This window comes from Silene latifolia, chromosome X (genome assembly GCF_048544455.1).
Source record: "Silene latifolia isolate original U9 population chromosome X, ASM4854445v1, whole genome shotgun sequence".
Classification (NCBI taxonomy): Eukaryota; Viridiplantae; Streptophyta; class Magnoliopsida; order Caryophyllales; family Caryophyllaceae; genus Silene; species Silene latifolia.
Window position 1 is genome coordinate 189,153,459 of NC_133537.1, and position 13,623 is coordinate 189,167,081.

The 13,623-nt window shown below is 46.4% G+C and overlaps 1 protein-coding gene across 1 annotated transcript; it reads left to right on the plus strand.

Moving 5' to 3' along the window:
- Positions 1-12,488: 12,488 nt before the first annotated feature.
- On the plus strand, positions 12,489-13,214 carry LOC141618949 (protein FAR1-RELATED SEQUENCE 3-like). The gene has a single exon (XM_074436001.1). It carries the CDS (start codon positions 12,489-12,491, stop codon positions 13,212-13,214), a length of 726 nt encoding a protein of 241 aa, XP_074292102.1.
- Positions 13,215-13,623: the final 409 nt, after the last annotated feature.

The window sequence follows — 13,623 nt, forward strand, 5'->3', positions numbered from 1 at the left end:
CACTTCTCCTTCGGCAGGGAGTATAGGATTGTTATTCCTAAAGAGGGTCAGGTCGTCTGTTGCCCTCCCCCGGGTTGTATCGGCGTATACATGAGACACCTGGAGTATGGGCTCCGGTTTCCTCTCAATGCATATGTTGCTGCTATAATTAAGGCAATGAACGTCGTTGTGGCACAGTTGCATCCGTTGGCCATTCGGACGATTGTTGGCTTTGTGTGGCTATGCCAGTTTAAGGGGGAGGCCCCAACGGTGAATCTATTCCGCCGGCTTCATCACCTTCGACTGAATGTTCAAGGTGGCAAGGGGTGGTATAGCATACAGACCGAGCCAGGTTATATCACCGTCCCCAAGCTTACTTCCTGCAAGGACTGGAAGGGACGGTGGGTATATGTTAAGGTTCCAGGGGATTATCCTCTGCCTCGGTCCTTCCAGCACCGCGTCAATTTGCGGTGCGAGAGCAAAGGGGAGCGTGAGAAATATGTCTCCCGGCATAAGCTTAAGATGGACGCCTTGAAGGTCCATCTTAATGCGGACGAACGGCAGCAATGAAGTCAAGTTTGAGGTCGATAAGGATGGGTCGCCGAAGGGATGGATGCCCCGACGCAGATCATTCTTCAAGATGAGCCGCTCGCACGTCGGCCTCATACCGGCCCTAGCACAGGGTGAGTGGGGTCGGTGTGAGGCCCATCTCTGCTTTTAATGTTTCTTTTTTTGAACCTTGATTTATTTCTTTTATTTAACTCTTGCTTCGTTTCTTTTTACGACCGTTTTGGCCCGGATCTGTCTGAGGAAATCCTCAAGAAGATGGGACTTGACAAGGACAAGAACGTTGTTGAGATGCATCCGAAGGCCGATACACGTGATCGCAGACCGGCGCCAAACGACCTCATGGACCAGCAGTTGAAGGTCTTAGATGTGATGGCGCCCAGCGAAGGTTGCGTGAACGTCCGCGCCGAAAGCTAAAAGCAACGTCTTCGGCGGCGACGGCGTCAACTTCGGGTTCAACCTTCAATCCCCTGCCGGTCCAAAAGGAGCGTGGAGATCGTCGATATTACCGAGGAGGAGGTCACCTTGGCAGAGGAATCTCCTCTCTTACGCAAGAGAAAAGAGACTGCTGCTGCCGCTAGCTCCGCTGCTGCCGAGGCCGGCAAAGAAATGGGTCCTCCGGCCAAGAAGGCCAAGCCTGGTACAGATCTAACCCGTGGCTCGGACTTAGCCGGTTCATTAGGCATTCCGATGACAGCTCTCCGGTATGTCCATGAATGTTGACATTGATGCTTTGTCCGAATTTTTTGTAGATCAACCGCCGCTTCACTCTGGCCCCTCGAACGGCGTATTGAGAAGCGACTGCGCAGACGGGGTGGTAAAGATGCCACCGTCGTCTCCTCCTCCCGAAGCCTCCCCGCCCGATTAGGTCGGAGGGCATAAGGTTGTCCAAGATGTTGGCGAAGTGGGCCGACGTGGCGGTGCTCATATTATGGAGCAAGAAAAGGTCATGGTGAAGTCGCCTTACGCCTTGAGCGGCTCAGGCTTGAGCTCGCTGCTGCGAAGGAGGAAACTAAGAGGGCCAAGGCTGAGGCTGAAAAGGCGGTCCTTGCTGAGCGAAAACTTAGGGAGGACCCTGAAAAGGCGGTCCTTGCTGAGAGAGCTAAGGTTGAGGTCATGGGGTCAAGCCGCTAAGTCGCTGGAGGAGCGTGACAAGCTTCAGCCGTCGTCGACTTTATCGCTAAGAAAAGGGACGAATGGAAGTCCCTGTTTAAGGCCCAGGGGAAGGTGCTTCGGAATACGAAGGCTATCATCGCCCAGAGGGAGTTGGACATTGAGACGCTCCAAAGCGTCCTTCTTCCTAACATGTGCGCCCAATACGGGACTGGCCGAAGAAGCCGCCAGGGGGAAGTGATCGGGGAGCTCTTTCTGAAGGCTCCTTCCGTGGCAGTAGATTTGACGAGCTGTTTGATGACAAGCTTGATGCTAAGGCGAAGGCCGCGGAGGAGAAGGTTGCGGAGGAGGCAAGGGTGAAGAAGGAGGAAGAGGAGGCCGAGGAGAAGGCGCCCATGCCGAAAAGGCGAAGGCGGCCAAGGAGGAAGCCGAGAGGGCTAGGGCGGTGAAGCCAAGCCGCCAAATTGGATTCTCGGGTCGCCCACCGATGGTGATGCCATTGTCGCGATGTCGCCGGTGGCGAGCAAAGAACAGCATAGGGAGACAGCGGTCGTCACCGCATTCACCCTAAGATCTCGGATAGCTTCACTGTTCGGGGCCAATTATTAAGCCTTTCCTCCCGCCATCTTTTGGCACTTCATGTCATATGTCCGTACCCTTTTCTTTGTTCCATCTTTTTTTGTAAACTTTGGTAGGTAGTGTTTAGGCTATCCCTATGGGGACGGCCGTCGATTTCTTCCTTGTAACTCGTAAACATTTTTAATAAGAGTTTGTTTACTTTGCCTCCGGCTTGGCCGAGGTCTTTTCTCATTTTTGTCCGAGTTGTTTTCTTACGTTATTAATTGAGCGCTTCTTTTCTCGTTTCTACCTTCGGCTTTACGGGCGGTTAGAATGCGTATCTCAATCGTACTTAACGTTTTTAAACATGTTGGCTTGTCGGTTGCTTCCTCCACCGCCCGAGGCGGTCAGATTTGCGTTTCCCAACAGCCGTTGTGAACATGTTAGCGTATCGGTCGTTGTGTCCTTGCCGCTTCCGGCCCGGCCGAGGGAATCGGGTTACTGGCGCGACGGCGTCGTATCTATAGACGATATTGATTGCGTCCTCGTTCACGCTCGGTCTTAATTTGCCGAGGTGTCAGATTTGCGTCTCAACAGTACTTATACGTTCTTAAGCTCGGTCTTAATTAGCCGAGGGCAAGTCGTGGTTCCCTCGTTTTTTCCCGGCTTTGGCCGGGGCAACTGAGTTAACGTTTTGATCGCTAACGTTGTATATATGTTAGCATTTTGGCTCGTTCCCCGTCACTCCCGATTAGCGGCCGAGGTGATCGAGGTTTTGGCGCCTGTCTGTCTTTGTGTACATATGTCTTCTTTTGTAGGACTATGGGAGGGACACTCCATTTTGATGGAAAACTTGGAACACTCTTTATTAGAAATAATCATGCGTTGGGGTGCCCACAACGGTCTCGGACACCTCCGCCGCTATATGAAGTATTTTCTCGAGGTTGTCGTGTTCAGTGGCTCATTAGAGGCACTCCCTCCATGTCGGTTAGCCGGTATGTACCCGGCCTCATTTCCTCAACCACTTTGTAGGGTCCTTCCCAGTTGGCCGTCATTTTGCCATGGATGTTTCCTTTGTTGGTGGCGGCTGACTTTATTAGGACTAGATCTCCTACTTTTAAGTCCCTTTTGTGGACCCTTCGGTTGTATGCTCTTCTCATTCTGTTTTGGTAAACGGCCAAGTTGAGCCGTGCCGTATCTCGACTTTCTTCAACAGTGTCTAGGGAGGCTTTCGTGCCTTCCTCATTTTGGACCGGGTTAAAGGTTTGCGTTCGAATGTCGGCACCGTTGCTTCAATCGCGTGACGGCCTCGCACCCATAGACAAGGTGGAATGGACTGCACCCGTTGCTTCTTTCTCCGTGGTTCGTAGTGACCATAGGACGTCGGGTAGTTCATCAGCCCATCTTCCCTTTAGATCTTCAACCTTCTTTTTCAATCCGTTCAAAATTGTCTTGTTACGCGCCTCCGCCGCCCGTTACTCCGAGGGTGGCGGACGGAGGAGTATGCGAACTTGATACCGAGCTCTTCTAGCCAGTTCATCACCAAGTCACTCCAAAATTCTCGGCCATGGTCAAATACCATGACTTGGGGTAACCCAAAACGAGTTATGATGTTTTCCCAGATTACCTTTTTCACGGCCGCCGTGGTCTTGGCAGCATCTGCGGCCTGACCGACCCATTTGGTGAAGTAGTCAACGGCGACAATTAGGTACTTTCTTCCTCCGGAGGTCGTCGGAAATGGCCCCAGTAAATCCATCCCCCATTGTGCAAATGGTAACGGATCGAGAAATCTGGTTGCAGGTCTCGGGAAGGTGCATGTATCACGGAGCATGCATCCGACAATTCTTGCACTTTTTGGTCTTAGTTCGGAATCTTCCAAAGCATGGTAGGCTAGAAGTAGCGGCTCGGAGAGCTTTGTGGGCTAGCGTTCTTGCCCCCATGTGGTGTCCGCAGATGCCTTCGTGAATCTCTCGTCGAGAATGAGCTCGCGTTTACGGGCCGACACATTTCAAAAGTGGTCTTATCACGGACCTTCAGATAGTTCTCCTTCGAACACCAGGTATCTTGCGGCGATCCTTTTTATCTTCTGGGAGAGACTGCGGTTTTCCGGCAACTCTTTTGTAAGTTTGTATTTCATTATCGGAGTCATCCACGTCGTCTCAGCTTCTATGTCGCCCACCATGCCAACGGTCTCGGTGATGCTTTTAGCATTCCCGATATCCACCAAAGACGGTTCGACCGACATTCTTGATGGTTGAATCGGCAAGTTTTGAGAGAGCGTCGGCTCGGTTGTTCTCGGACCTGGGGATGCATTGGATCTGGAAAGATTTCAATTTTCTTTGTGTCGCCTTTTACCTTTTCCGGGTATCTCACCATCCCGTCGTCTCGAGCCTCAAACTCTCCTCCGACTTGGTTAGTAACCAATAGTGAGTCCGTCTTCAACACAATGTGTTCCCGCTCCGCCGCTCTAGCTAACTCGACTCCGGTTATCACCGCCTCGTATTCGGATTCGTTGTTTGAGGCCGAGAAGGTAAACTTCAAGGCGTACTCAAATTCGTCCCCGTTTGGGCTGATGATAAGGATGCCGGCTCCCGAGCCGTTCGTCGTGGAGGACCCGTCGGTGTATACCTCCCATACGCCGGGGTGTGATTCTTCTTGGTATGTGCACTCGGCAAGGAAGTCTGCAAGTGCTTGCCCCTTTATCGAGGGCCTCGGCTTGTATTGAATGCCGGCGGATAGCTCTTCGCCCATTTGATGAGCTGCGCCGGATTGTTCAAATTTTTCCAATGCTTTCTCCAATGGTTGGTCGGTTAAGAGATACGGGATGTGCGTCGAAGTAAGGTTTTAGTTTCCTTGCGGCAACGACGACAAAGAAAGGTCGCTTTTTCAATCGGTGGGTAATTTCTTTCGGCGGGGTAAAAGTGTGTGGGTGATGAAGTAGATTGAGTCTTCTTGCTTGTTTTTTTCTCTCGACGATTACGACCGACCGTGGCCGAGGTAATCGCTAAGTATAGATATAGAGTTTCCCCCGTCGGCGTCCTGGACAGGTCGGGAGAGTTTGTAGATGAGCTTTCAGTTGCTCGAAAGCCGTGCTCGTTCCTCCCCAAAGAAAAGTCTTTATTCCCCTTCAACACTTTGAAGAATGGGGTGCTCTTGTCGGTTGACCGAGAGATAAAACGGGCAAGAGCCGCCATCCTCCCGTCAAGCATCATAACCTCTTTTCGATTCCCCGGCTCCAGCAGTCTAGAATTGCTTTGATTTTTCTCGGATTGGCATCAATTCCCCTGGCGCCGACAAGCACGCCGAGGAACTTGCCGGCCCGGACACCGAAGTTGCATTTCATTGGGTTAAGTTTCATCTTGTATTTCCTTAGTGAACAAAATGTTTCGCTCAAGTCGGCCAGGTGCTCGCCGTCAGACTTGCTCTTTACAATAGCATCGTCGACGTAAGCCTCGATATTTCGCCCTTTTTGGTCTTGAAACACTTTGTCTACCAGCCTAGTGTAAGTTGCGCCAGCGTTTTTCAAACCGAACGGCATCATTTTGTACATGTATGTGCTGTGTATGGTGATGAATGCGCACTTAGGCATGTCCTCTTCGGCCATGAATACCTGATGGTACCCAGAAAAGGCGTCGAGCAGGCTCAGCATAGTGTAGCCTGCCGTTGCGTCTATTAAGCTATCTATTCGAGGCAAGGGATAGCAATCTTTAGGGCATGCTTTATTAAGATTTGTAAAATCAACACACATCCTCCACCCCCCTGATGACTTCTTCACCATTACAACGTTTGCTAGCCACTCAGGGTAAGTACAAGGCATGATAAAGCCCGCCTCTAACAACTTATCTACCTCGGCCTTGATGGCATCATCTTTCTCGGCCGAGGAGTTCCTCATCTTCTGCTTCACAGGGCGAGCGCTGGGGAGTACGTTCAGCTTGTGAACGATAACCTCTCGGCTCACGCCTGGCATCTCGGCGGCTGAGTACGCGAAGACGTCCTTGTTCTTCCTCAGCAGGTCTAGGAGATTGGCTCTGAACTTTGGCTCCAGGCCGACACCGATAGTTACGGTGCGTTCTGGGTCAATTTCCACTTGCTCGGTCTCGGCTCCCTCGACCATGCTGACGTGGTTGGTGCTCATCGGATCACCCTCCTGTCGTAAGGATGGGCTCTTCCCTTTCTCTGACTTTTTCGCCACTTTGAGGGACTGCATGTTGCACCCTCTGGCAGATATCTGGACATTGACAACTTCGTCCCTCTCGTCCTTTGAGACGAGCTTTTGCACTTCCCTCCGGTCCGAGACATACATCAATGTCAGGGCCCGGATGGACATTACAGCATCGGCCTCGCTCAAGATGACTCGGCCTATGAGGACGTTGTAGGCAGACGAACCATCGATGACCACGAACTCGGATAAAACATTCTTGGCCGCATCGGCTTGGCCAAACATCACCGTGATCGATAGACCCAAGGGGTACCAGCCACCGGAGAAGCTGTACAGTGGGTTGGTGCAGGGGCTCAGGTCCTCGATCTTCAGACCGAGATTGAGAAAGCATTCCCTGAACATGATGTTGGTATAGGCGCCTGTATCAATTAGGCACCTCTTCACCAAATGGTTGGCTATGTCAAGGTGGACCATCAGCGGGTCGCTGTGTGGGGCTACGACTCCTTCGTAGTCTTTCCTTCCGATGGTTATATCGGGGACGGTGTGAGCGGGGGTCGCTGTGGTGGGCACAAAGTTGATGGCTTGGTAAAGCTCGTTTAGGTGCCGTTTGTGCCCATTAGCGGACCCACCGTTCTCGTTCCCTCCGATGACAACCTGGATCACTCCCATCCTGTGGAATACTGATTTTCTCTTCTCCCCGCCGGAGCTGGATTCAGGGTTCCCGGCTACGTACTTGCCGAGGGCCCCCTTTTGGATCAGCTCCTCAATGGCGTTCTTCGATTCCGACGCGTCGTCGGTCTTATGGCCGGTCTGGCCGTGGTAATCGCAAAATTGGCTTGCGTCGCCTTCCCTCTTCATCTTGGGGGGTCTTGTCCACTTCTGCCCTTCGCTCTTGCTCAGGGCGAAGACCTCTGCCGGCGATTTGACTAGAGGGGTGGGACCGCTGTACCGCTTATGGGTGTATGGTCCCGAACTCTCCCCGGCGCCCGCCGAGTTTTGCTTCCTGTTGGACCTTTCAGGCCGTGACCTATTGCTGTCACGGCGTCCTTCATCCTCGTTGTCGCGGCGGTTCCTCCTTCCTGAGTGCCCAGATTCACTGTGGCTGACCCAGGTCTTGTGGTAGTCCTCCACCTTTATGGCTTGGTCGGCCATCCTTCTGGCGGAGTCCAAGTTGAGGTCCCCGCACTTGATCAGCTCATCTTTGAGCTCGCCTTTCGGGAGGCCCTTCATCAGTGCGAAGGCCGCCAGCTCGGCATTCAGCTCACGGATCTGCCGAGCTTTCGCGTCGAACCTCTTCACGTAGCTCCGGAGGGATTCGTCCTCCCCCTGTCGGATAGTGAGGAGATCGGATGTCTCCACGGCCCTTCTCTTGTTGCAAGAGTACTGGGCTATGAAGTTGTCTCTTAGGTCGGCATAGTAATACACCGAACCATTGGGTAGCCCCTTGTACCAACTTTGGGCCATCCCATGAAGGGTTGTTGGGAAGATTCGGCACCAAACCTCATCAGGTTGCTCCCACACCGACATGTATGACTCGAAAGCCTCGACGTGGTCGGTTGGGTCGCTATCCCCTTTGTAGGATAGGGGTGGCAGCTTTAGTTTACTCGGCACCGGGACTTCGAGGACGTAGGTGCTGAGGGGCTGTCTGACCACGTGCCGAGTGGCACGTGGCGATCGGCTCCTCGTGGCCCTAGTCCGGCTTCTCTCCCCGTGGCGGGAAGGGCTTCTTGTTGTCCGACTTTGGAGAGTCGGGCTTCTGTCTTCATTTCTTCGGGGGTGGCCTCTTTGATGCCGCGGCGACGCTGTCCTCCCTCGCGTGGGGGAAGGACTTTGGTCGGCCACTGACACCACGGGCACCGCCGGCGTCCTAGTATGCTCCACTCCTTGCATTGCCCTGGACAAGTTGTTCGGGGTCACTTTATGGACCCTGGTCACTGCGGGTGTCTTTGCCGTCACCGGCGTTGCGGCGGGGTGATCGGCGTATTACCCATTAGGTCCGGGAGCCCTTGACTTTCTTTGCGATCGACCACATGTCCCATGATGGTGACTTGGCCGTGCGGTGGTGTTTCCGGGTCAGATCGGCATCCCGTACGCCGGTTGAATTACCGGCCGGTGGAGGACGGCCCGATCTCGAAATTAAGGACTCGTGTCATCCCGATAGAATGCGTTTCGTCGATCCACAATTGCTTCTGGCTGTTTTGACATTTTCTTAGCTTGTTGGGTGGGTTTTGTTTTGTGTTTTTTTTTTTGTAAGGGATTTGACTAGCTTCTAGTATCTTTTCCCCACAGACGGCGCCAATTGTTCCGGGTGTAATTCCAGAGCAGATTTGTTTACCACGTAAGCTTGGTGAAATGATGTCTTTCCTTGTCTCGACTCTTCCTTTCGGTCTCTCCTGAAACGATGAACAAACTGAGGGCTCGGCTTTGCACCGAGCGTACTCACTCCGACGCTCAAGTCAGTAAACTTAAAGGGATTAAGTTGTGTGTTACTTGACAAAGTATATTGTAGAGAGATAAGGGAGTTTATACCAGATGAATAGTGAGTTTTAGGTTAGATTGTGGATCCCCTTCTCAATGAGAGAAGTGGAGTATTTATAGACTTTCACCTTTTGTCACGTAGTGGCTAAGTGGCTAGCAGGTGGAAAGACTGTTCTACCCTCGGCCGAGGGACCCATGGCAGGCCGGCTGACTCCATGCCGAGGGGTCTTGGATATGAGTACGCGGATATGTCTCTCCTTTGTTGGTTGCCCAGTAGAGACCCAGTGTGGCCGACAGGCTGCGTCGGTTAGGCGGTCTAACATGTTGACTTGCTGTCTTTTGATCTTTGACCTTGTTCAATATGTTGACTCGGTCAGCGGGTGCAGAATATGCCCCATCAATAATTTAAAATATTAATACTAATCAATAATTCAATAAATATATATATATATATATATATATATATATATATATATATATATATATATATATATATATATATATATATATATATATATATAGAGGCCGAATCCGGTGAGGCCGTTAATTATGGCGAGGCGGCCGGCCTCACCAAATTCCTTCATTAATCCTTCATTATATGGACTAACTTCCTATTATTCATTCAATGAAAATTTAGGGGTCACTCCAAATCTTTTCATTTAGCCCAAAATACTTTCTCTCACTAAAATATTATATCATATAATAGCCCAATCACACAATATCTCTCTAAAAATATAACAAACAAAATTTTTTTCTGAAAATTTTCTTCATCAAGCAAACTCGTCTTCAACGGAAATTCTTCAGCAAGCGAGCTCATCAATTTGTTCATCGATTGTTCGTGAATTTCATCAAAACAACATTCAACAACGTTGATTCAATTAATTTCAGAAGAAAAATCGAATAATTCACAGGTAATTTCATAATTTTCATCAAAATTGAGTATATTCATACAATTTCACAATTCACTCATAAATTGATGATATCAGGTTCGAATTTGATCAAATTGAACGATTTTGTAAATAAAACGTTCGAATTTGACCAATATTTTGAGCGATTTCCTTTTTCTCAATTGCTATGCTATGGAGATTGTTCGTGGATTTCGTATTACTTACTAAATTGTTTTTGACGATTTTGCAGCTCTAATTGCTATGGAGATTGTAGATATCACAATGACTGATGATAATAGTGTTATTGAATCAGGTATATCGTTTTTTTATGTAATTTTGTAAAAATCTCATGTTCTATCATTCAATTTGCATTTGCCAAAATTTCTGCTCGATTATTATGCAATATATGGATTGATATTGTATCTCTGTTTTTTTCCAAGGTTTAGTTTATGAATTGAGTTGATTTTGTGAATCTTAGAACCTAATTGTGTGACTGTAAGAGTTGGTTGAATTGTTACTGTAACAATTATCAATTGAGTGGATTTTGTTGTTTGGTGAATCTCAGACCTTATTTTGTGAATCTCAGACCTAGTTTAGTGAATCTTAGAGCTTGTTTTGTGAAACTTATCATAAGTGGTTAGAATCACCTTTTCTACTCTTTTACTTATTTTGTGAATCTCGGGCCTAGTTTAGTGAATCTTAGACCTTATTTTGTGAATCTCGGACTTTACGGTGTGAATCTTAGAAAAATTAATTAAAACATAATATTGTAAAACTTAAAAATCTTGTAATTTTTCATCACATAAAATTTCGCAGATTCATGGCTTTCGAATTAACTAAACAACAACATTCAAAAATAAAATAAAATGAAAAGCTGAAAAATTAAGCAAGATATGATATTTGTTTAGTTTATCAATCACCCCTATTTGTTCGAGGCAATGCACATAGAGCAATATTGATATAGCTATAGGTGCAAAGATTCATCATCTGCATCGGCCGAGTGATCTTCTTGCATGTTTAGATGAATATGGGACTCTTCTACATACTGGAGTGTAGTTAAAATATTTTGAATCAAGCCTTGATGCTACCCATAGAAAGGGCCCCGAACTGGGAATAACTAGCCACCATTCGGATCTAGTACGCCCAAATTGCTCAAACTTCTCCCGCAACTTAAAAGTCTGTTTTTTAGCCATTGTCATTTGTGCCAAATTGAATTAGTACTAATCCCATAAAATGACAAGTCTGCCTGCACATAACAGGGACCAAAGACTCTATCTCATAACCTTGGCTCATTAAACAATCTGCCAATTTAGAGAGGCTAGGACAAACATACTTCCCTTTTTTATCCATATAACCTGGAACATTCGCCAAAACACAAGTATAGGGAAATACAAATAAATGAGACATTGTGTGCAATAGGGATTTTTGAAATGTTTTACAGAAGAGAGGAGAGGTTATTGGTATATACTATTATGTTTCAGAAATTAGATATTTATAGGCCTGGTATTTGGCACAACTGTCAACAGTGCCTGTTCACATTACCCATATATTAAATTTTTTGATTGTTCAATTTCCTTTTCTTGGGAATAGAAGTGTTATTAACAAATCAACAAAATATCCTCATACATACAACCTGACCTTTTCTTAAAAGTGAATTCATAATCTTCACCAAAAAATTTTAAATTATTTGAACTAATAATCTGATACTTTATTTAGTGAATCTCGGACTTTATTTGGTGAATCTCAGTCTTTATTTAGTGAATCTTGGGCCTTATTTTGTGAATCTCTGTTGTTAAACGTTACTAATGTAATTTATTTATTTCTTATTGTGTGAATCAGAGACCCTAGTTTGTGAAACTAGAAGGTTATTTTGTGAAACTTAATAACTAATATATACAACCTGGGTAAGATTAAAAACTGAACTAATAATCTGAACCAAAAAGTGAACTTGTGAATCTCAGTCATTTTATTTGTGAATCCCAGAGCTCCTTTTGTGAACCCTTTAGAGGAATGACCTATTCTGCTCTCTTCCTTGCTCAGATAATATCCTCAGACTTTATTTGTGAATCACAGACCTTATTTAGTGAATCTTAAACCTTGTTTTGTGAATGTGAGATGTGACTTTGTGAACCTTTTATCTTCTTAGGTATTGATTCAAATGTCAACAACAACTCACAGTGTAGTGTGACGCCTCGTGTCGGTTGTGGTGAGGTTCCTTGCTCTAATGTTGGTTCTTGTCAGGATGGTGAGGGTTCTACTGCTGTGTTAACAACCCCTACAATGCCAACTATTTCCACACCTACTACTTTGGTAACTTACACACCGGGTGGCACTGAGCAATGGATAACTAGGATTGAAGAGAAGTTTACACCCGTGCTTGGCAAAACATTTGTGGACTTAGAGTCAGCAATGTTGTTCTATAAAATTTATGCTATTGCTTGTGGGTTTGAAGCAAGGAAGTCTTCAACTAAGAGGTTTAAAGATGGGACTATTCGAACAAAATGCATGGTTTGTCATCGTCAAGGTTTTAATAACAAGAAAAATCGTCCTCCAAAAGCTGATGCAAAAACAACAACTGTTGAAACTGGTGACAAAACAAAAGCTGGTGCAATAAGTGCAAATAGAAAAACAAAAACGCAAAAACCAGTCACGAAAAAGGGTGGAGTTGCGGGTGCAGTGAAGCCGAGAGTTCCAATAAGCAAAGTGGTACAAGAATAACTAAAATTAAAAGGTGGGGTTGTGAAGCAATGATAAAATTCATGTACCATGAAAAGATGTACAAAATTGAACAATTCCGTGAGGGTCACAATCACCCAGTGGCCTTTGTCAAAAATAGGGAATTTGAGAGACTTGCTCTTAATATAAATCAACTGAACGAATATCATAAGCAATTGATTATACAAAATTCGAGATTGAATGTCGGGGCTAGTTTAACATACAAATTATGCAAGGAACAAGCAGAGGGTTTCGAAAATGTTGGAGCTACCCTTACGCAGTTCAAGAATTTCCAAAGGGAAGTAAAGTGTCTACTTAGTGGCAAGGATGGACATATGTTCATCTCTCGTTTAGAAACCCTCCGAGAAACAAAAGGGTTGGTATTTTCATATGAAACAGATGCTGACAGTGCCTTGACAAGAATTTTTTGGACAAATGCGGATTCCATCAGATGTTACGCATTGTTTGGTGATGCTATTTCATTCGATCCAACCTATGGAACAAACAAATATAACATGAAATTTGCACCTTTCACTGGCATTGACAATCACAAAAAATCAATAACATTTGGATGCGTGCTTTTAGATCATGAAGACGATGACTCGTTTATTTGGGCATTTCAGCAGTTCCTGAAAGCAATGGGTGGCAAAGAACCCAATTACATCATCAGTGACCAAGATGCCGGAATAATAAATGCGTTCAGTGTGTTTGGAATATCTTACTTTTGTGAATCTGGTTATTTATTTGGTGAATCTTGAAGTTTAATTTGTGAATCATAGAGCGTGTTTTGTGAAAGTTAGATCTTGATTTGTAAAACACAAAGCTAATATTCTTAAACTTGGTCATAAGTTGTTGAAATTGCCTATTTTGTTATTTCTCTTATCTTGTGAATCTGAGACCTTCTTTTGTGAATCTCAGACCTTATCTTGTGAATCTCAGACCTTGTCTTGTGAATCTCAGACCTTGTTCAGTGAATCTTTGAGCTTGTTATGTGAAACTTGGTTGTGGTTTAAAATCATCTATTTTACTCTTAATTTTGTGAATCTCAAACCTTATCTTGTGAATCTCAGACCTTGTTCAGTGAATCTTTGGGCTTGTTATGTGAAACTTGGTCGTGGTTTAAAATCATCTATCAGTCTCATAATTTTGTGAATCTCATACCTTATC